The following is a 24,098-nucleotide window of genomic DNA, read 5'->3' on the forward strand; positions in this document are numbered from 1 at the left end:
TTATTAACTTAAAGTGGCATTATTTTTCGTATTTTTGCACAAATTCTTCAGTAAATTCACCAAAACGTCACCGTGGAGTTATTGAGTCTGTTTGGCTGATTGGAGAGCTAGCTTCCGCAGCTAGCGGATCCATGACGATGACTTCTGTTTTGTTTGATCAACCGTTTGGAAACAATTAAGGTATGTAAATAAACATTTACAAAATATTTCTGTGTATATAATTCATTTCACAACGTATATATCTGCGGCTTATTGTCCGGTGCGGCTAATAAGTGGACAAATATTTTCCCCCCAATGATTTAGTGAGCGTGGCTTATATACTGCTGCGCTCTGTAGTACGGAAAATAAATACATAAATGTTTATAAATCATGTTTACAAGATAATGTGGCACAATATTGTATGAGTTCACATGTGACTGAAAGCCAACCAAAGCTAACATTGTTTGCAAAGTTTAGCACATAATTGTGGCAAATATTAACATTTAATTGTTTAATGTGTTCTTTTACTCAATGTTAGTAACAGCTAGCACTGTGGTTGATGGCTCTGTTTTATTTATTTAGCCTGAAACAGAGGTAAAGCAGCAAGATCAACATTCAATACTTCAAAACAGAAAAGTGTTCTGTTTTTTTTTAATGTATTATTAACTGGAGCATTTTGTATGGAACTGATGTTTTATTTTAGTAAATAAAATAGACTGTTCAAGTCTGTTAAAATTAACTTTATAAAGCTCCTTTTTTGGTGATATGTCTATCTTTATAATATTGTAATTAATTTAAATTAAATTACCTCAAGTTGAGGGCTTTTCTCAGCATTTATTTTATGTGGGATACAGAAATTAATCAGAATAATTAATTACGCATCTAAATGAATCATTCCCTCATTTTTTTTTACATTGCTTGACAGCACTAAACATGTTAACTGGCAGAGTACCGGCATATGTAGCAGCAGATTGCTGGAGAGACTGCAACTGCCCACGGTTGCAGTTGTACTTGGACGCTACGGTTCCCAAAGGCACCTCATTTACCAGGTCCTGCAGTACAAGAGTGGTGAAGAACCTGTGTGGGAGCATCACTACAATATTTCAGTACAAATAAATGCATCATTTACATACAGTAAATACTTTCACAAACTGGGCGTTTGCTATTTTCTTTAATATATATATATATATATATATATATATACACATACATACACATATATACATATATATATACACACATATATATATACACACACATATATATATATATATATATATGTGTGTATATATATATATATATATATATATATATATATATATATATATATATATATATGTGTGTATATATATATATCTATATATATATATATAGATATATATATATATACATACATACATATATATATATATATATACATATATATATATATAGACAAGCTCCTACCCCTCTTTAGAAATACTTCCATAAACAAAAGAGCCACAGGACTTGGCACCAGGTTATCAACTAGACGTCATCGCGAGGTGCAACACAGAAGAACCAATTTCGAGAAAACATTCTTTCTATAAAATGTGGACAAATCTGCAAGAGCGCCCCCAGTCCCAATCAGAAAGAGCAGCCCACTTTTTCACTTTCAAGGTAAAACTAGAACTATGGTTACAAGCAAACCAAGCTTGCAAACATTTTTAACCTACGTCATTATAACTGTTGCTATATGCTTACGGCAAGTCAAATGGGACACATTTAAATTAAAAAAATACATATTTAAATAATTACTTAAATGTGTCATTAATTAATTATAATTTGGATTAAATACAGAAATGTGTTTTAAAATGTGGCCTTATTTATTTAATATACAATTATGTTTATTTATTTCATGATTCAATTATTTCCTGATGTCATTTAATGATTTAACTATTTCCCGATGTAAATATTTAAAGATTGATCTAATATTTCACGAGTTAATTATTTCATGATTTAATGATTGATTGATTTTTTTATTTCCTGATGTAATTATTTAATCCATCCATCCATTTTCTACCGCTTGTCCCTTATTTACCTAATTATTTCACGATTCAATTATTTCCCGATGTAATTAATTATTTAAAGATTTATCCAATTATTTCATGATTTAATTAATTCCTAATGTAATTATTTCATGATTAATCACATTTTCATGATTTAAATATTCCCCAATGTAAATAATTATTTAAATATTTATCTAATATTTCACAATTTAATTATTTCATGAATTAATTTTTAATTTAATTATTTTAGGATTTATTTATTTCCCAATGTAATTATTTAATGATTTATCTAATTATTTCATGATTCAATTATTTCCCGATGTAATTCATTATTTAAAGATGTATCTAATTATTTCATAATTGACTTATTTCCTAATGTAATTATTTAATGATTTATCAAATTGTTCACGATTTAAATATTCCCTTATGTATATACGGTATATATTTAAAGATGTATCTAATATTTCACAATTTAAATATGTATTTTTTAAATTTGTGATATAATTATTTTAGGATTTATTTCCCGAAGTAATTATTTATTAATTTATCTAATTATTTCATGATTCAATTATTTCCCGATGTAATTATTTCATGATTTAATTGTTAAATGATTTATTTACAAATTTCATGATTTCATGACTTAATGATATATTTAATTAATTCATGATTTAATTATTTCATTTTTTTTTTTTTCAAAAAGTAACTATTTAAAGATTTATCTAATTATTTTATGATTTAATTATTTCCTGATGTAATTAATTATCTAAAAGTGCATATCATTTGTTCATGATCAAATTGTTGGACGATTTAAATATTTCATGAACATGTGTGTCAGCACTTCATGAATTAAAGTCAGTGGGCAGATTCTAACACCTGATTGGTTACCAGGCTCTTCCATGTCTGTTGAACCCTTGGGGCAGAGAAGCGAGGGAGTACTGGTGGATATATTGGTTGGAAAGTGCATAAATAACTTCAATAAATTCCTCTAATTTGACTGCTACCTGTTGTGGGTCAGCAGGTCTCGCAATGTGTAAAACATTTACCAGTAACTCCTGAAAAGTAAGAGTGTATCGTCCTCAGCCGCCAAAAGAAAGTTCCAGGTTTCAGACCAAAGCTATGATTGGACTAGATTTGTGTTAGCCCCGCCCACTGACAATTTGACAGATACAATTAACTTATGAAGCGCTGATACACAGTTCCTGAAATAATTCAATCAATGTGCCTTTAAATAAATAAATAAACAAACAAACAAACACAGTTACCGTTTATGAATAGCCATTTGTCTCCGTTGCTTTTCCGTCTTGGCCACCAGTTTGCCGCTGACTGAGCGAGCCAGGAAGCCCTCCTGGATGCCAACCAACTCGGCCACTCTCTTCATGGACGAGGACAGCTGCTCCCACAGACAGAAGAACTGGTACCAATCTATGGTAGTCCACTCCGCGTATAAGGGTGTGATCTAGTGCAGGGGGTTTACATTGCCATCACTGTTCCACGTTTAAGTCCCGGTAGCAGTGGAATGATGTTGAATACCAGATAGAGAACATGCAGGTCATTTTCCAGCACAAAGCCCTTCATAGCCCGTTGGAGATCTGCAAATATTCCCAGCGCCTCAGGAGGAGAGAGGGAGGACGACAGAGTGGCAGCACCGAGCTGAGTGGGACAGTACTGCTCTTCTAGTGACAAAACATCAGTGGACAGAAGGCACTTTTCATTATCACAAATAGGGATGTCCGGGAATATCGGACTGCCGATATTATCGGCCGATAAATGCTTTAAAATGTAATATCGGTAATTATCGGTATCGGTTTCAAAAAGTAAAATGTATGACTTTTTAAAGCGCCGCTGTGTACACGGATGTAGGGAGAAGTACAGAGCGCCAATAAACCTTAAAGGCACTGCCTTTGCGTGCCGGCCCAATCACATAATATCTACGGCTTTTCACACAAGTGAATGCAAGGCATACTTGGTCAACAGCCATACAGGTCACACTGAGGGTCACACTGAGGGTGGCCGTATAAACAACTTTAACACTGTTACAAATATGCGCCACACTGTGAACCCACACCAAACAAGAATGACAAACACATTTCGGGAGAACATCCGCACCGTAACACAACATAAACACCACAGAACAAATACCCAGAACCCCTTGCAGCACTAACTCTTCCGGGACGCTACAATATACACCCCCCGCTACCCCCTATCCCCCCAACTCAACCCCGCCCCCCTCAACCTCCTCATGCTCTCTCAGGGAGAGCATGTCCCAAATTCCAAGCTGCTGTTTTGAGGCATGTTAAAAAAAATAATGCACTTTGTGACTTCAATAATAAATATGGCAGTGCCATGTTGGCATTTTTTTCCATAACTTGAGTTGATTTCTTTTGGAAAACATTGTTACATTGTTTAATGCATCCAGCGGGGCATCACAACAAAATTAGGCATAATAATGTGTTAATTCCACGACTGTATATATCGGTTAATTGAGAATCGTGTTAAATCGAGAATCAATTCGATTTTTACCAAATACATTGCGAGATTCGGTTAGAATCAAGAATAGTTTCGATTTTTACCAAATACATTGCGAGTATCGTGTTGAGTCGAGAATCGATTAGATTTTTACCAAATGCATCGCGAGAATCTGTGTGAATTAAGAATCGTGTTAAATCGATAATCAATTCGATTTTTACCAAATACATTGCTAGAACCATGTTGAGTCGAGAATCGATTAGATTTTTACCAAATACATTGCAAGAATTGGTGTGATTTGAGAATCGTGTTAAATCGGGAATCAATTAAATTTTTACCAAATACATTGCGAGAATCGGTTTGAATTGAGAATTGTTTCGATTTTTACCAAATGCATGGTGAGACTAGGTTTGAATCGAAAACTGTGTTGAATCGAGAATCAATTTGATTTTTACCAAATACACAGCGAGAATCAGTGTGAATTAAGTATCATGTTAAATCGAGAATCAATTAAATTTTTACCAGATACATTGCGAGAATCGGTGTGAATTAAGAATCGTGTTAAATCGAGAATCTATTAGATTTTCACCAAATAATACATTGCGAGAATCGGTTTGAATCAAGAATTGATTTTAAATCGAATAGTCATCGCAAGAATCGGATCTAATGGTGCCCAAAGATTCACAGCCCTACAAGCCAGTGTATTGTAGTACTATCACTGTACCTTCTCCATCTTTCTGTACGCTGATGAACTCATTCTCCATCAGCCATTCAACACAAGCCTCAATCGCTCCCTTGCTGGTCCCTTCCTTGGACTCCTCTTTGCTGTTGCCTCTGATGCTGGCAGCCAGAAGTGAGCACGAAGCGTACGCCCTCACATCGCTCGGACTGCTGGCTACACCCCCCACGATGATCTGCCGGTTGGAATGACACGACTCAGCATAAAACCATCAAGTACATCGCGATTTGATGACAAGCCGACCTCCAAAATGGCTCGCAGCATGCTGGTGGTGACGCCTTCTCCCTCCTTTCTCACTAAGCAGCTCCTGATTGGCTGAAGATCACCACTCAGGAGGGTGATACCTTTCTGACGCTCCGCCTCCTTGCACACCAGCACACTCTCACCTGGGAAAAGAACAAAATCAATCAGTGGGTACAAAGACTATTTTTCTACAGTTGTCCTACCTGTGGTGTCCACTCCTTTCCTCCCCGCTCGTCCAGCCATCTGTTTGTATGTGAGTGGGTCCAGCAGGTGTCCGTTGAATGTCGGGGTTCTGATGATGACTCTACGGGCGGGGAGATTGACGCCTGATGAGAGGGTCGAGGTGGCGGCCAAGACCTTGACCATGCCCTGACGGAAGGCTCCCTCCAAGACGTCACGTTCATCAAAGGTGAGACCTTGAAGACACACATAAGCTACTCGCCAAACATTCCCAAGTGCAAACCTCGCATTGTTTGTAGAAGGAATCTTAAAAATTTCAATGAACAAGCTTTTTATCATGATTTGTCTATTGTGGACTGGGAACATATACACTATATTGCCAAAAGTATTTGGCCACCTGCCATGACTCACATATGAACTTGAAGTGCCATCCCATTCCTAACCCATAGGGTTCAATTTGGTACCAAAATATTGGTATCGGGACAACCCTAGTACACACAAACCAAGCACCCACTGGCATACTTGCCAACCTTGAGACCTCCGAATTCGGGTGTTGGGGGACGGACGTAGTTGTGAGGGCGGGGTTGGGGGGGCGGGGTTGAGGTGCAGGCAGCATACCCCTTCCCCTTCGAGCTGTGTCCTGGATGAAATGAAATTCTTTTTTCCAATCATTTTAGAACTTGCAAGCGTATTTCATCTTCTTACTCGTCGTCGCCATGTCTCTTCTTCGTTCTTCTGCTTCGTCTCCTTCTTGTTGTGTGTGCAGTTGTGCACTGAGCTCCAAAAGCCGTAGATGTTATTGTAGCGTCCCGGAAGAGTTAGTGCTGCAAGGGATTCTGGGTATTTGTTCTGTTGTGTTGATGTTGTGTTACGGTGTGGATGTTCTCCCGAAATGTGTTTGTCATTCTTGTTTGGTTTGGGTTGACAGTGTGGCGCATATTTGTAACAGTGTTAAAGTTGTTTATACGGCCACCCTCAGTGTGACCTGTATGGCTGTTGATCAAGTATGTATTGCATTCACTTGTGTGTGTGTGTGTGTGTGTGTGTGTGTGTGTGTGTGTGTGTGTGTGTGTGTGTGTGTGCTTGAAATTAACGTTATCATTAAACTAATCCAAAAATTATATATCGTGTCAGCATTTCTTAACATCTTCGAGTTAAGACCATTGTTAAACCCGTCCAACGCTACATTATTATGTGACTGGGCCGGCACGCTGTTTATCTGGAGGAAAAGCGGACGCCTGGACAGCATGCGGCTTCGGTTTCAGGTGAGAGAGGACGCTGAAGGCAGTGCCTTTAAGGCACGGCCCCAATATTGTTGTCCGGGTGGAAATCGGGAGAAATTCGGGAGAATGGTTGCCCCGGGAGATTTTCGGGAGGGACACTGAAATTCGGGAGTCTCCCGGAAAAATCGGGAGGGTTGGCAAGTATGCCCACTGGCAGATATGTAGATCGGCGCCTATGTCCATGACGACTAATAATCGGTATCGGCCTTAAAAAAAACCCATCTCGGTCGATCTCTATTATCTCCTACATCTGTCCAAATGGATCCAAATTGGTTGAGTGTGTTTACCAGCATGGTGGAAGCCCACGCCCCATGGTACAGTGCGTTTGAGGACGGGATCCAGCCCAGCTGGAGTACGACTCAACTGGGCTATGACGTCCCCTAGTCGCTGGTGGTCCAGGCACACGGGCGGGGCTTCTGATTCACCGCCAAGTCCTGGAATAAACACAATGCGTTAGAATATTTATTTTGTAAAATAAAGTTAACAATTTTAAGACGATTTATGAGACGCTCTTTTTGAAAACCCTTTTTTTTTTGCAATAATACTTTTTAAAGGGGAACATTATCACCAGACCTATGTAAGCGTCAATATATACCTTGATGTTGCAGAAAAAAGACCATATATTTTTTTAACCGATTTCCGAACTCTAAATGGGTGAATTTTGGCGAATTAAACGCCTTTCTATTATTCGCTCTCGGAGCGATGACGGCACGTTGTGGCGTCACATCGGGAAGCAATCCGCCATTTTCTCAAACACCGAGTCAAATCAGCTCTGTTATTTTCCGTTTTTTTGACTGTTTTCCGTACCTTGGAGACATCATGCCTCGTCGGTGTGTTGTCGGAGGGTGTAACAACACGAACAGGGACGGATTCAAGTTGCACCAGTGGCCCAAAGATGCCAAAGTGACAAGAAATTGGACGTTTGTTCCGCACACTTTACCGACGAAAGCTATGCTACGACAGAGATGGCAAGAATGTGTGGATATCCTGCGACACTCAAAGCAGATGCATTTCCAACCATAAAGTCAAAGAAATCTTCCGCCAAACCCCCATTGAATCTGCCGGAGTGTGTGAGCAATTCAGGGACAAAGGACCTCGGCAGCACGGCAAGCAATGGCGGCAGTTTGTTCCCGCAGACGAGCGAGCTAAACCCCCTGGATGTCTTGGCTCACACCGTCCCTTAAACTGGACATATCAGCTTTCAGGAAAAGAGCGCGGATGAGGGTATGTCTACAGAATATATTAATTGATGAAAATTGGGCTGTCTGCACTCTCAAAGTGCATGTTGTTGCCAAATGTATTTCATATGCTGTAAACCTAGTTCATAGTTGTTAGTTTCCTTTAATGCCAAACAAACTCATACCAATCGTTGGTTAGAAGGCGATCGCCGAATTCGTCCTCGCTTTCTCCCGTGTCGCTGGCTGTCGTGTCGTTTTCGTCGGTTTCGCTTGCATACGGTTCAAACCGATATGGCTCAATAGCTTCAGTTTCTTCTTCAATTTCGTTTTCGCTACCTGCCTCCACACTACAACCATCCGTTTCAATACATTCGTAATCTGTTGAATCGCTTAAACCGCTGAAATCCGAGTCTGAATCCGAGCTAATGTCGCTATAGCTTGCTGTTCTATGCGCCATGTTTGTTTGTGTTGGCTTCACTATGTGACGTCACAGGAAAATGGACGGGTGTATATAACGATGGTTAAAATCAGGCACTTTGAAGCTTTTTTTAGGGATATTGCGTGATGGGTAAAAATTTAAAAAAAACTTCGAAAAATATAATAAGCCACTGGGAACTGATTTTTAATGGTTTTAACCATTCTGAAATTGTGTTAATGTTCCTCTTTAAGACAAAAACAAAATACCAAAATTTTTTTTAGGTGATGAGTCCTTGTACATGTATACATATATATATACAATTTTTGCTTCATTTGACATCACATGGACAAAGATAAGACCTTCTGGAGGAAAGTTCTGTGGTCAGATGAAACAAAAATGGAGCTGTTTGGCCACAATACCCAGTAATATGTTTGGAGGAGAAAAGGGGAGGCCTTTAATCCCAGGAACACCATTCTACCGTCAAGCATGGTGGTGGTAGTATTATGCTCTGGGCCTGTTTTGCTGTCAATGGAACTGGTGCTTTACAGAGAGTAAATGGGACAATGAAAAAGGAGGATTACCTCCAAATTCTTCAGGACAACCTAAAATCATCAGCCCGGAGGTTCGGTCTTGGGCGCAGTTGGGTGTTCCAACAGGACAATGACCCCAAACACACGTCAGAAGTGGTAAAGGAATGGCTAAATCAGGCTAGAATGAAGGTTTTAGAATTGTCTTCCCAAAGTCCTGATTTAAACGTGTGGACAATGCTGAAGAAACAATTCCATGTCAGAAAACCAACACATTTAGCTGAACTGCACCAATTTTGTCAAGACGAGTGGTCAAAAATTCAAGCAGAAGCTTGTGGATGGCTACCAAAAGCGCCTTATTGCAGTGAAACTTGCCAAGGGACATGTAAGCAAATATTAACATTGCTGTATGTATACTTTTGACCCAGCACATTTGCTCACATTTTCAGTAGACCCATAATAAATTCATAAAAGAAGCAAACTTCATGAATGTTTTTTGTGACCAACAAATATGTGCTCCAATCACTCTATCACAAACAAATAAGAGTTGTAAAAATTATTGGACACTCAAGACAGCCATGACATTATGTTCTTTACAAGTGTATGTACACTTTTGATCGCGACTGTATATGTTATATTTTATATTGCTACTATGGTACATTTTTTAGTCTACTTTATACCTGCATTATGCTTTCCAACCTTACCTTTTCCATCCTTTGTAACTGAGATACTGTGTGGAACAATTTCCCTTGTGAATCAATAGAGTCTGAGTCTAACATATTTAATAAAATATGTAGCCAGTAAATGTCACACTAACAAATGCTGTCAATAAGCTCATGTCATGACAACAATTCATTAGTATTGTGGGAGAAAAGGAAAACCTACGAGTATGTTTGAGGTTGTAGAATTCCCTGGCGATGCTGTCGGCCAGTTTCTCACACCAGTTCTTGGACGGACAGAAGAGCAACACGGAGTGGCCGTCTCGCACCGTCTCATAACACAAGCTGACGATGTGTTCGTCATCGCCCTTCACGGATAAACATGGCGAATTAAAATGAAGCTGCGATTGAGCAGCTCGAACTTTGGATCGTTAGTGTCGGTTACCTTAATCTGGAGTGCTGGAGTGAACTGTCGGACCACGGAGAGGCTCCTGTCAAAGATGTCGCGACCCACCTTAAGATGCTCCTGCAAGGGTACGGGTCTGTAGTTGGTCTGGTAGAGCTCTGCGCCCAACCAGTCGGCCAGGAGAGAGAGGTTGGGCAAGGTGGCGCTCATACCTACGATCTGTACGCCCTCAGAGGAGGATCTGTCGCAAGAGGAAGGACACAACATTAGGTACAGCGGCGCCTCAACTTACGAGTGTTTTGAGATAATTGTGACAAAAAATGCAAGGAAACATTTGCGTTACAAAACATCAGATCTCACTCGCAAGCATTAGCTTATAGCGAGGGACGGACAGAACCGTGGGAAGGAAGAGAGTGAGTGTAAAGGGCAGTGCTGAAAAGAAGTGGATTGTATTCATTGAATTAAAAAAAGAAATTATTAAAAACATGGCCAACTATGTTAGCCATTTTAGCGCATTTTAGCGCATCACTGCTAGTCTGCAACGTACTGAAGCAGAATGAGTCTAACCCAAGACAAAAATGCTAAAATATTATCTAAACGACGAACCAGGAACATTTGGAAAAGCTGCTTATGGTGTGTTTGACAGACGCAGCGAGAAGGAAATACATACATTATTATTAATTATTAGAGATGTCCGATAATGGCTTTTTTGCCGATATCCGATATTCCGATATTGTCCAACTCTTAATTACCGATTCCGATATCAAGCGATACCGATATATACAGCCGTGGAAATAACACATTATTATGCCTAATTTTGTTGTGATGCCCCGCTGGATGCATTAAACAATGTAACAAGGTTTTCCAAAATAAATCAACTCAAGGTATGGAAAAAAAATAATGCCAACATGGCACTGCCATATTTATTACTGAAGTCACAAAGTGCTTTTTTTTTTTTTTAACATGCCTCAAAACAGCAGCTTGAAATTTGGGACATGCTCTCCCTGAGAGAGCATGAGGAGGTTGAGGTGGGCGGGGTAGCGGGGGATGTATATTGTAGCTTCCCGGAAGAGTTAGTGCTGCAAGGGGTTCTGGATATTTGTTCTGTTGTGTTTATGTTGTGTTACGGTGCGGATGTTCTCCCGAAATGTGTTTGTCATTCTTGTTTGGTGTGGGTTCACAGTGTGGCGCATATTTGTAACAGTGTTAAAGTTGTTTATACGGCCACCCTCAGTGTGACCTGTATGGCTGTTGACCAAGTATGCTTGCATTCACTTGTGTGTGTGAAAAGCCGTAGATATTATGTGACTGGGCCGACACGCAAAGGCAGGGCCTTTAAGGCACGCCCCCAATATTGTTGTCTGGGTGAAAATCGGGAGAAATTCGGGAGAATGGTTGCCCCGGGAGATTTTCGGGAGGGGCACTGAAATTCGGGAGTCTCCTGGGAAAATCGGGAGGGTTGGCAAGTATGACTGGGAGACGCAACTGCTCTGTACTTCTCCCTACGTCCGTGTACCACTCCGTACAGCAGCGTTTTAAAAAGTCGTACATTTTACTTTTTGAAACCGATACCGATAATTTCCGATATTACATTTTAAAGCTTTTATCTTTATTAATTATTATTACATTCCTATATAAAACTACTACATTATATTGTATAGTTTCTAATACAGCATTTCTTACCTAAACCTTGTAAAAGGCATGTTACATTTGTGCTGTTTTGGGGACCGAGCACCAAATAAATTGATTTCAATTTATTTCATCAGGCAACAATGATTTGAAATACCAGTGTTTTGAGTTCAAAGCTTTGTAACAGAACCAATTAAGCTCTTAAGTCGAGGTACTGCTCTACTTATGTAAAAACAGACACATGGGGATTGTTTCGCCTTGGTGGATGTCTGCAGACTCTGCTCTTGGCCTCAGGTTTTCATTGCGGCTTTCCAATCAATTGTGCAGTTTTCACAGGCAACGCGGGACACAAACCCAGAGGTGTTGCGCTTCTGCGCGACGTAGCGGATTTTGGTCAGGAGGAGTTCCAGTAGATACCCTCTTCCAGAGTCTCCAACCATGTGCAACTCATCCACCACCACCATACCTAAAAGACACATATGCAGGATTTCATTTTGAATAATTGCACTGCGTAACGCCTACACACCTAGTGAAGGCATGTTGTCTTCCTCTATTAGCCGGTTAATGAGAGAGTTGGCCTTCTCTATGGTGCAAACAGCCACATCCACAGCTGCCAAGCCTCCAGCTGCTGATGTGCTTCCCATGAAGCCACCCACGCGCACTCCAGCCTCCTCAAATACGCTCTAAAAGGTCAAAAACAAGTCTGTGAATGACACTTGTCACATTTGGGGCAAGCAGTAGAATCAAATAAAATAGACTAAAGGCCAAAAACAAGTCTGTGAATTAAACTAATCATATTTGGGGCAAGCAATTGAACCAAATAAAATAGACTAAAGGCCAAAACAAGTCTGTTAATGACACTATTTGTTGTGTTTTTAGTGTTTTTCCTGCTTTCTCCTCTTGTCTACACCTGTGCTTCTAGTGATTTGTCCTCGGCGAGGGGCGGACCTTGATGCACACCTGCTCACAATTAGCACTCCGGTATATAGGCACGTCACGGTCAGCTTGGCCTCGCCGGTTATTGTCTCCTGCACCTCCCACGTGCCTGCTTCGTTTCATCAGTCCGGGTATGTTGCCACTCCTTATTCCTGTAATCCCTCACCTCTTTGTGCTTGCTTCCTAGCCCCCCCTGAGGTAAAGAGGATTTTTGTGTTGGACTTATTGCTGTGTTCAGTGCGCCCTGGCCTACCTCCCTGCCGACCACTGTGGAACCTGTTTTTGTTGATTAGTCATGGTGTGCATTTTTTGCCCCATCGCCTTTTGTTGCAATTGTTGGACTTATTAAATATTCCCCTTTTATTATTCAACATTGCCTCTCGTCTCTGCATCCTGGGATCACCGTGATCAAATCCTAACATAATAACCGGCCACATCATGAATCCCGCAGAGACCGAACCGGTCAGAAGAACTCTACGCCAACAGGAAGAACAGTTTAGCCCGCTTGGGGCTTGTGTCAACGCCATGGCGGAACGCCAAGACTCTCGCCTAAATGCCCTGGAGACACAACTGGGAAGTGCACTCACCGCGCTGCAGGCAATGACTTCTCCCTCGGCCGACCCAGCAGTCCAACTGCGCCATCTTCGTCCCGCAGATAATCCGCTGCCTAACGACATCCCTCCTGCTGCTTGTCCTCCACTCTCCAAGCCCGAGCGATTCTCCGGCGAATCAGGTGACGTGCGATCCTTCCTCACCCAGTGTGAGATTTTTTTTGAACTGCTACCAACATCTTTTTACTCCGAAAGAGCTCGTGTGGCTTTTGTCATGTCCCATATGAGTGGCAGGGCTTCCTCCTGGGCCACCGCGGAATGGGGGCGTCAATCTCCCGTGTGTGCTTCATACGCCGCGTTCGCCAAAGCCATGAAGAACATTTTCCAGCGCGAAAAGCCAGGACGTGAGGCAGCTCGGTCATTACTTCGTCTGCAGCAAGGACAGCGGAGCGTCACGGACTTCGCCATCGAATTCCGAAGGCTTGCGGCTGATAGTGGATGGCCCACTTCCGCATTGGTGGACGTCTTTTCCCTCGGTCTGGCTGACCAAGTCCGGAAGCAGATGATCCCGCTTAAAACTCCCGACAACCTTGATGAGCTCGTCGCTCTGGCGGTGGAGATTGAAAATCGCCTTGTTGACTGGGAAAAGGAGAGACTCCGCACTTCAACATATAATGGGAGTGGCCATGGAGCGCGTCAAACTGCATTCGCGCCGATACCCAGTGTCGATACCCCGCCGATATCATACAAAGAGAAGACAATGCAGCTCGGAGGAAATCGTCTCGCTCCAGCTGAGAGAGATCGTCGCCTTCGTCTCCAGCTGTGTTTATATTGCGGCAAGGCTGAGCATCGCATCACCCACTGTCCTCTTCGTCCTGCCCGCCGCCGCATCCAAGCGTCACCTCCTCGCCGCATCCAAGCGTCACCTCCTCACCGTCTCCAAGCGTCACTTCCTCGCCGCATCCAAGCGTCACTTCCTCGCCGCATCCAAGCGTCACCTCCTCACCGCCTCCAAGCGTCACCTCCTCGCCGCATCCAAGCGTCACCTCCTCGCCGCATCCAAGCGTCACCTCCTCCAGCGACCGACCTTGCTTTTCTACTGCCATCTACAGGTCAGACATTATCTAGGCTTCAACTCACGGACATACTTACCTGGGATAAGGACCTGAGATTGGACATTAGGGCGCTCATTGACTCAGGTTCTGATGACAATTTTATTGATGAGTCTGTTGTTAAACATTTTTCTATACCCGTTGCTAAATTACCCAGACCTAGAGTGGTCCGATCCCTCGACGGAGGCCACCTGGCGAGCGTCACCCATCAAACTCAGCCGTTATCTCTCAAATTATCTGGTAACCATTTTGAGTCAATCAATTTTCTTATCATTCCCTCTCGTTCGGCTCCTGTTGTGCTCGGGCTTACTTGGCTAGCAAAACATAATCCCCATATTGACTGGGTCAAGACCACTATCATTAACTGGGGTCTTTTTTGTCATACGCACTGTCTGCGGTCCGCATGCCCTCGCACTGTTCCCACACGCGTCGTAACCCAGGAGGTCATTGATTTATCGGTTGTGCCAACTGCTTACCACAACCTTAAAGAAGTCTTTAGCAAGGACCGCGCGTTGTCGCTACCTCCACACCGTCCCTATGATTGTTGCATTAATCTCCTCCCTGGTGCCACACTCCCTTCATCCCGTCTTTATAACATTTCAAAACATGAAAGAGATGCACTAGAGGAATATATCACCACTTCGCTCGCTTCTGGTGTCATCCGTCCCTCCAACTCTCCTCTAGCCGCCGGTTTTTTCTTTGTGGAAAAGAAAGATAAGACACTCCGCCCCTGCATCGATTACCGAGCCCTCAATAATATTACTGTTAAAAATAAGTATCCTCTTCCGCTTCTCGACTCAGCTTTCAACCCACTACACGCTGCTAGACATTTCACCAAGTTGGACCTCCGCAATGCGTACCACTTAGTCAGAATTAAGCAAGGGGATGAATGGAAAACTGCATTTAACACACCATTAGGACACTTTGAATACCTGGTCATGCCTTTCGGCCTCACCAATGCTCCTGCCGTTTTTCAGGCCCTCATCAATGATGTCCTGCGTGACATGCTCGACCGCTTCGTGGTAGTTTACTTGGATGATATCCTCGTTTTCTCGCCGACCCCTGAACTTCACATTCAGCACGTCCGCTTAGTTCTCCAACGCCTTCTCGAGAATCGTCTGTATGTCAAGGCTGAGAAATGTGTTTTTCATTCCAAGTCTGTTCCTTTTTTGGGTTTTATTGTTGAGAGGGGTCAACTCCGAGCAGATCCAGCGAAGATCCAGGCGGTGGTTGATTGGCCCACACCCACGTCTAGAAAGCACCTCCAAAGGTTTTTAGGTTTCTCAAATTTTTATCGTCGTTTTATCCGTTATTTTAGTAGAGTAGCTGAACCATTAACGAGACTGACTTCCACTAAGCTCCCCTTTTTATGGACCTCAGAGACTCAGTCTGCTTTTGATAAACTCAAGTCTTCGTTCACCTCTGCACCGGTTCTTGTCCACCCTAACATTTCCTCTCAATTTTTTGTCGAGGTTGACGCATCTGACTCCGGCGTGGGGGCTGTTCTCTGCCAGCGCTCCACCTCCGACCAGAGGCTGCACCCCTGTGCCTTCTTCTCACGCCGCCTGACACCAGCAGAACGCAATTATGATATCGGCAATAGAGAGCTACTTGCCGTGGTGTTGGCGCTGCAAGAATGGAGGCACTGGCTGGAGGGCTCGGAGACCCCTTTTGTGGTATTCACAGACCATAAGAATCTGGCCTACATTCGAACTGCTCGACGGCTCAATCCCAGACAAGCAAGGTGGGCATTATTCCTAGCCAGATTCAATTTCACCATGACCTTCCGCCCCGGCTCCCAGAATGGTAAGCCAGACGCCCTGTCGAGGATGCACTCCTGTCCCGAGGAAGAGGTCAAGACCGAGATGATCATTCCGCCATCACAAGTGCTGGGAGCGTTGCAGTGGGACATTGAAGGCCGTGTTAAGGAGGGACTCAAGAACGTCCCCTCTCCTAAGAACTGCCCTCAGGGACGTTTGTTTGTGATCCCAGAGCTCCGTCCAGAAGTGCTGAACTGGTCCCACAGTTCCAAGGTCGCCTGCCACCCAGGCATTACCCGTACCATTTTCCTCCTGTCCCAGCGCTTTTGGTGGCCAACCTTCAGGGCCGACGCCAGGGAATTCGTATCCGCCTGTGCCACTTGTGCCCGTAATAAGGCCTCACACCGGGCACCAGCTGGTCTTCTGCGCCCACTCCCCATCCCCTCCCGCCCGTGGTCACATGTGGCATTGGACTTCATCACAGGACTTCCACCATCCAAGGGCAACACTGTGATATTGACTTTGGTGGACCGCTTCTCCAAGATGGCCCATTTCGTAGCCCTTGCCAAATTGCCCTCTGCACTTGAAACGGCAGAACTGATCGTACACCATGTTTTCCGGCTGCATGGTATCCCGGTGGATGTGGTGTCGGATAGAGGGCCACAATTCTCGTCTGCAGTTTGGAGGGCATTCTGCAAATCATTAGGAGCATCGCCAAGCCTCTCTTCAGGATACCACCCGCAGACAAACGGTCAGACTGAGCGCACCAATCAAGATCTGGAGGCCGCCATCCGCTGCGTCTGTCACCAGCAACCAGCCTCCTGGGCGTTCAATCTACCGTGGATCGAGTATGCCCATAATACACTCATCAGCTCTGCTACAGGCATGTCACCCTTTCACTCTGCCTACGGTTATCAACCTCCCATTTTTCCTTCTCTGGAATCCGAGGTCACTGTCCCTTCTGTGGCTGCCCACCTGCACCGTGCACATCAAGCCTGGCGCAATACCCGGTCTGCACTACTACGCACCTCAGAACGCAACCAGCGCCTCGCAAACCGCCACCGCAGCACAGCACCAGACTACAGGCCCGGTCAGATGGTGTGGTTGTCGTCCCGTGATCTACCTCTCCAAGTGGACTCCAAGAAACTCCAGCCACGATTTATTGGACCCTATCCCATTGAGCGAATCATTAATCCCTCCGCCGTGCATCTACGCCTTCCCGAATCCTTGAGGATACATCCCTCATTCCATGTCTCTCTAATCAAGCCCGTTTCCACCAGTCCCTTGAGTCCTCCAGAGGTGCCTCCTCCACCTCCCAGACTTATTGATGGCCATCCCGCGTTCTCAGTCAAGGCTATTCTCGATGTGAGGAGAAGGGGCAGGGGTTTCCAGTATCTGGTCGACTGGGAGGGCTACGGCCCCGAGGACCGATCATGGGTCCCACGTTCACTTATTCTAGACCCCTCACTGTTAACTACCTTTTATGATCACTTTCCGGAGAAACCAGGTAAGCCGCCAGGTGGCGTCCATTAAGGGGGGGGGGGTGTACTGTTGTGTTTTTAGTGTTTTTCCTGCTTTCTCCTCTTGTCTACACCTGTGCTTCTAGTGATTTGTCCTCGGCGAGGGGCGGACCTTGATGCACACCTGCTCACAATTAGCACTCCGGTATATAGGCACGTCACGGTCAGCTTGGCCTCGCCGGTTATTGTCTCCTGCACCTCCCACGTGCATGTGCCTGCTTCGTTTCATCAGTCCGGGTATGTTGCCACTCCTTATTCCTGTAATCCCTCACCTCTTTGTGCTTGCTTCCTAGCCCCCCCTGAGGTAAAGAGGATTTTTGTGTTGGACTTATTGCTGTGTTCAGTGCGCCCTGGCCTACCTCCCTGCCGACCACTGTGGAACCTGTTTTTGTTGATTAGTCATGGTGTGCATTTTTTGCCCCATCGCCTTTTGTTGCAATTGTTGGACTTATTAAATATTCCCCTTTTATTATTCAACATTGCCTCTCGTCTCTGCATCCTGGGATCACCGTGATCAAATCCTAACACTATTTACATTTGGGGCAAGCAGTTGAATAAAATAAAACAGACTAAAAGCCCAAAACAAGTCTGTGAATGACACTTGTCACATTTGGGGCAAGCAATTGAATCAAATAAAATCGACTAAAGGTAAAAAACAAGTCTGTGAATTAAACTAGTCATATTTGGGGCAAGCAATTGAACCAAATAAAATAGACTAAAGGCCAAAGAAAATGTCTGTGAATGACACTGGTCACATTTGGGGCGATCAGTAGAATCAAATAAAATAGACTAAAAGCAAAAAACAAGTCTGTGAATGACACTTGTCACATTTGGGGAAAGCAGTAGAATCAAATAAAATAGATTAAAGGCCAAAAACAAGTCTTTGAATGACACTTGTCACATTTGGGGCAAGCAATTGAACCAAATAAAATAGACTAAAGGCCAAAACAAGTCTGTGAATGACACTAGTCACATTTGGGGCAATCAGTAGAATCAAATAAAATAGACTAAAGGCCAAAAACAAGTCTGTGAATGACACTTGTCACATTTGGGGAAAGCAGTAGAATAAAATAGATTAAAGGCTAAAAACAAGTCTGTGAATGACACTAGTCACATTTGGGGCAAGCAATTTAATCAAATAAAATAGAATAAAAGGCCAAAAACAAGTCTGTGAATGACACTAGTCACATTTGGGGCAAGCACTTTAATCAAATAAAATAGACTAAAAGGCCAAAAACAAGTCTGTGAATGACACTAGTCACATTTGGTGAAATCAGTGGAATCAAATAAAATAGACTAAAAGGCCAAAAACAAGTCTATGACAGTACCGGTAGTCACATTTGGGGAATGCAATTTAATCAAATAAAATGGACTAAAGGCCAAAACAAGTCTGTGAATGACACTAGTCACATTTGGGGAAAGCAATTTAATCAAATAAAATAGACTAAAAGGCCAAAAACAAGTCTGTGAATGACACTAGTCACATTTGGTGAAATCAGTGGAATCAAATAAAATAGACTAAAAGACCAAAAACAAGTCTGTGAATGACACTAGTCACATTTGGGGAAAGCAATTTAATCAAATAAAATAGATTAAAGACCAAAAACAAGTCTGTGAATGAAACTAGTCACATTTGGGACAAGCAATTGAATCAAATAAAATAGACTAAAGGCCAAAACCAGTCTGTGAAAGACACTAGTCACATTTGGGGCAAGCAGTTGAATAAAATAAAACAGACTAAAAGGCCAAAAACAAGTCTGTGAATGACACTTGTCACATTTGGGGCAAGCAGTAGTATCAAATAAAATAGACTAAAGGCCAAAAACAAGTCTGTGAATGACACTAGTCACATTTGGGGCAAGCAGTTGAATCAAATAAAATAGACTAAAGGCCAAAACCAGTCTGTGAAAGACACTAGTCACATTTGGGGCAAGCAGTTGAATCAAATAAAACAGACTAAAAGGCCAAAAACAAGTCTGTGAATGACACTTGTCACATTTGGGGCAAGCAGTAGTATCAAATAAAATAGACTAAAGGCCAAAAACAAGTCTGTGAATGACACTAGTCACATTTGGGGCAAGCAGTTGAATCAAATAAAATAGACTAAAGGCCAAAACCAGTCTGTGAAAGACACTAGTCACATTTGGGGCAAGCAGTTGAATCAAATAAAACAGAGGTGCTGTTGATGCCATTCAACTAGTCTGCAATGTCAAGGAATTGAGCAACATCCTCCACCAGGGGTGTCCTAACTTTTTCCCAAGAAGTGTTAAAAATAAGTCATATATTGTTTTTTTTTTCTTTAAACACTAAACCCTCTAGCTCAACGTCAGGTTTTTTAATATCTTTTTATGTTTTTTGTTTGTTTTATGCTGTTTTTGTCATAGAAAACTGTTTTTTTATGGTAAACACAAAAAATATGCAATATTTTCCCCCCCAACAGAATTTCGATTATTGTTTCTCAGAGATATTTGTTTTATTTTTATTTTTAAATTGCAAACAAAATATTTTCTCCAAAAAATATTTCAAAGTAGAATTTTTGATGTGAAGTAATTGGAGCCTTTAATTGCTCCAAAATTCATAACAACATTGATTTTGATTCATTGTTAACAACAATGACAGTTTAAAAAAAATCACACTAAAATTCTCTAAAAAGTGTTAAAAATAAGTCATATATAGTTTTTTTTTACTTTCAACTGTAAAATCTCGAGCTCACCTTTCGGTCTTTCCGTCTATTATAAGTTTTTAATTTATTTTTGTTTGTTTGTTTTATGCTGTTTTTGTCATAGGAAACTTTGTTTTTTTATGGTAAACACACAAAATATGCAATATTTTCCCCAAAAAAGTATTTGTAATAAATATAATTTTAAAATTTGTTTGTTTTATTAACTTTTTTTCAAATATTAATAAAATATTTCATAGCATTAATAAATATTATTAATAACATTCTACTTTAAAATATATTTTTTGGGAAAATATTACATATTAGTTTGTGTGTTTTCCATTAATATATATATATATATATATATATATATATATATATATATATATATATATATATATATATATATATATATATATATATATATATATATATATAAATAAAACACACAAAATATGTAATATTTTCCCAAAAAATATATTTTAAAGTAGAATGTTTGGTATTTGGAGCCTTCAATAGGCTAATAATTCATAATAACATTAATTTTAATTAATTTTTATTTTCCGAGCAATTATCATTTTCAAAGAAAAGCTTTGAGTTATTAGAGTCAGCATTGCAATATTTCTTTTTTTGCCTGTTACAGTACTTTTAGAATGTGCTGCGGGCCGTTAAAGATAAGTTCCTGGCCGCAGTTTAGACACCCCTGTCATGGCCATCAATTTATCCATCTCCTGCTTGTCTTCCTCACCTGAAGGTAGTGCATCTTCTCTTTGGCCACAGACACAAAAGGCAAAATAAAAAAGGCTTTCCTTTTAGTCTCTAGGATGCGTTTCAGCATCAGCAGCTCCGACACCAAAGTCTTTCCAGCACTTGTCGGAGCTAAAAATGGCAAAGAAACAAAAAAAAAAGAAACCTCTTTTACCCTTCAAGAGACACATCATATCACAAAAGTGAGTACACCCCGACCAATTTACAGTTTAGTACGTACGTATAAGAGGTCAACTTTAGAGTAGTCAGTGTACAGCTTGAAGAGCATGCGTTAATCACAAAGATTATTATCAAGGCTGATTAAAAAACTATTTTTTATATACAATTGTGCAGTGCTAAAATAAATACACAATAATTAATGATAAATGTTTTTTAAATAAACATCATATAGACAAAAACTGATAAAAAAATAAGTGTACATATGTATCAAAATGTATTACAATTACTTAATACAATTTACAAACTATGTTGTGCTAAAATAAATAAATGCTATCTAACTTAAAATAAATAATCATGACATGTGTTTCTGAAATAAACGTGTTGTGTGACTATCAGAAACAAATTAGTCATTGAGAGTAGAAAGCAGGGCTCTGTCTGACACGCTGGGTCCTAAGATGCAACATGAAGCCATTACTGCAGTTTTGAGGGTGATTTATTTTCCCTTTGAGTAAAAAACAATACATTACAGGTAAAAGCCAGTAAATTAGAATATTTTGGAAAAACTTGATTTATTTCAGTAATTGCATTCAAAAGGTGTAACTTGTACATTATATTTATTCATTGCACACAGACTGATGCATTCAAATGTTTATTTCATTTAATTTTGATGATTTGAAGTGGCAACAAATGAAAATCCAAAATTCCGTGAGTCACAAAATTAGAATATTACTTAAGGCTAATACAAAAAAGGGATTTTTAGAAATGTTGGCCAACTGAAAAGTATGAAAATGAAAAATATGAGCATGTACAATACTCAATACTTGGTTGGAGCTCCTTTTGCCTCAATTACTGCGTTAATGCGGCGTGGCATGGAGTCGATGAGTTTCTGGCACTGCTCAGGTGTTATGAGAGCCCAGGTTGCTCTGATAGTGGCCTTCAACTCTTCTGCGTTTTTGGGTCTGGCATTCTGCATCTTCCTTTTCACAATACCCCACAGATTTTCTATGGGGCTAAGGTCAGGGGAGTTGGCGGGCCAATTTAGAACAGAAATACCATGGTCCGTAAACCAGGCACGGGTAGATTTTGCGCTGTGTGCAGGCGCCAAGTCCTGTTGGAACTTGAAATCTCCATCTCCATAGAGCAGGTCAGCAGCAGGAAGCATGAAGTGCTCTAAAACTTGCTGGTAGACGGCTGCGTTGACCCTGGATCTCAGGAAACAGAGTGGACCGACACCAGCAGATGACATGGCACCCCAAACCATCACTGATGGTGGAAACTTTACACTAGACTTCAGGCAACGTGGATCCTGTGCCTCTCCTGTCTTCCTCCAGACTCTGGGACCTCGATTTCCAAAGGAAATGCAAAATTTGCATGGTTGGGTGATGGTTTGGGGTGCCATGTCATCTGCTGGTGTCGGTCCACTCTGTTTCCTGAGATCCAGGGTCAACGCAGCCGTCTACCAGCAAGTTTTAGAGCACTTCATGCTTCCTGCTGCTGACCTGCTCTATGGAGATGGAGATTTCAAGTTCCAACAGGACTTGGCGCCTGCACACAGCGCAAAATCTACCCGTGCCTGGTTTACGGACCATGGTATTTCTGTTCTAAATTGGCCCGCCAACTCCCCTGACCTTAGCCCCATAGAAAATCTGTGGGGTATTGTGAAAAGGAAGATGCAGAATGCCAGACCCAAAAACGCAGAAGAGTTGAAGGCCACTATCAGAGCAACCTGGGCTCTCATAACACCTGAGCAGTGCCAGAAACTCATCGACTCCATGCCACGCCGCATTAACACAGTAATTGAGGCAAAAGGAGCTCCAACCAAGTATTGAGTATTGTACATGCTCATATTTTTCATTTTCATACTTTTCAGTTGGCCAACATTTCTAAAAATCCCTTTTTTGTATTAGCCTTAAGTAATATTCTAATTTTGTGACACACGGAATTTTGGATTTTCATTTGTTGCCATTTCAAATCATCAAAATTAAATGAAATAAACATTTGAATGCATCAGTCTGTGTGCAATGAATAAATATAATGTACAAGTTACACCTTTTGAATGCAATTACTGAAATAAATCAAGTTTTTCAAAATATTCTAATTTACTGGTTTTTACCTGTACATGCAGATGGATTTGCATGACTATATGGACCAGACTATGATGGAAAAAGAACAACAGAAGTAACGGCACCCTACCTCACTCTCTGTCTATACAAGACAAAAAGGATTCACAGGCAGGTGCATTTGTTATTCATTCAGCCACCCACCCACCCACCCATGTCGGATGCAACATGGGGTTATGCTGAACAAAATGTGGCGGTAATTGTTAGAATAATTATATATAAGTTATCACACAACTCTTATGCTTAAAGGCCGTTGCTCTAGTTATTATCTATTGTGCTCAAGCTGTACTTTTCTTTTCGTGCAAAGGCACACAACTTGTTATCTTCCACTGCAAGTTAGGAGTTGCCTCGCCGCAGATGTTTCTGTCTTTCAGCCTGCTAACAGCCAACCTCAACGAAGATAAGGCAATAGCAGGCAGACAAAGCAGAGACAGGGCGCAATCACAAGGCCCCCAGCACATTTCCGTTCTGATTAATCACGTATTGTGCATAATGTGTGACCCCTCCCTTTAGAAGCAGCCTCAGCGATGTAACTAGGGAACTCCTGATTAAAATGGGGGGCACGTGGGCTGTTCCTCAGAGCATAGGGTGGGACTGTAACTGAGTGTGCCGCTCCATGCGTTTTCCTCATGAGCAAAACTGAACTTTGTCTCTGCCTGATTCCTTGCTTCTTGTTCTGTTTAATAGATAGTTCGGTGCTTAAACATGACAGTAATTTTTCTGTTGGCGTTGACTTGCCATCAAAGTAGGCCTATGCGATATATATTATATATTATTAT

General features: G+C 41.6%; 1 protein-coding gene across 3 annotated transcripts in view; it reads right to left on the bottom strand.

Annotated features, from left to right (window-relative positions):
• polq (polymerase (DNA directed), theta) overlaps positions 1 to 24,098 on the bottom strand; it is a 75,739-nt gene that overhangs the window by 43,022 nt on the left and 8,619 nt on the right. For 2 of the 3 annotated variants that reach the window (XM_061977020.1, XM_061977018.1), the window contains exons 6-17: positions 21,021 to 21,151; positions 12,261 to 12,417; positions 12,089 to 12,200; positions 10,145 to 10,346; positions 9,926 to 10,067; positions 7,205 to 7,351; positions 5,658 to 5,870; positions 5,455 to 5,597; positions 5,197 to 5,386; positions 3,537 to 3,679; positions 3,269 to 3,462; positions 932 to 1,056 (exon numbers count right to left, since the gene is read on the bottom strand). In XM_061977020.1, the coding sequence (XP_061833004.1) occupies positions 932 to 1,056; positions 3,269 to 3,462; positions 3,537 to 3,679; positions 5,197 to 5,386; positions 5,455 to 5,597; positions 5,658 to 5,870; positions 7,205 to 7,351; positions 9,926 to 10,067; positions 10,145 to 10,346; positions 12,089 to 12,200; positions 12,261 to 12,417; positions 21,021 to 21,151 (1,899 nt within the window). The remainder of the gene's footprint in view (positions 1 to 931; positions 1,057 to 3,268; positions 3,463 to 3,536; positions 3,680 to 5,196; positions 5,387 to 5,454; positions 5,598 to 5,657; positions 5,871 to 7,204; positions 7,352 to 9,925; positions 10,068 to 10,144; positions 10,347 to 12,088; positions 12,201 to 12,260; positions 12,418 to 21,020; positions 21,152 to 24,098) is intronic. The other variant, XM_061977019.1, reaches the window with a different exon arrangement.

Source organism: Nerophis lumbriciformis, linkage group LG16 (genome assembly GCF_033978685.3).
Source record: "Nerophis lumbriciformis linkage group LG16, RoL_Nlum_v2.1, whole genome shotgun sequence".
Classification (NCBI taxonomy): Eukaryota; Metazoa; Chordata; class Actinopteri; order Syngnathiformes; family Syngnathidae; genus Nerophis; species Nerophis lumbriciformis.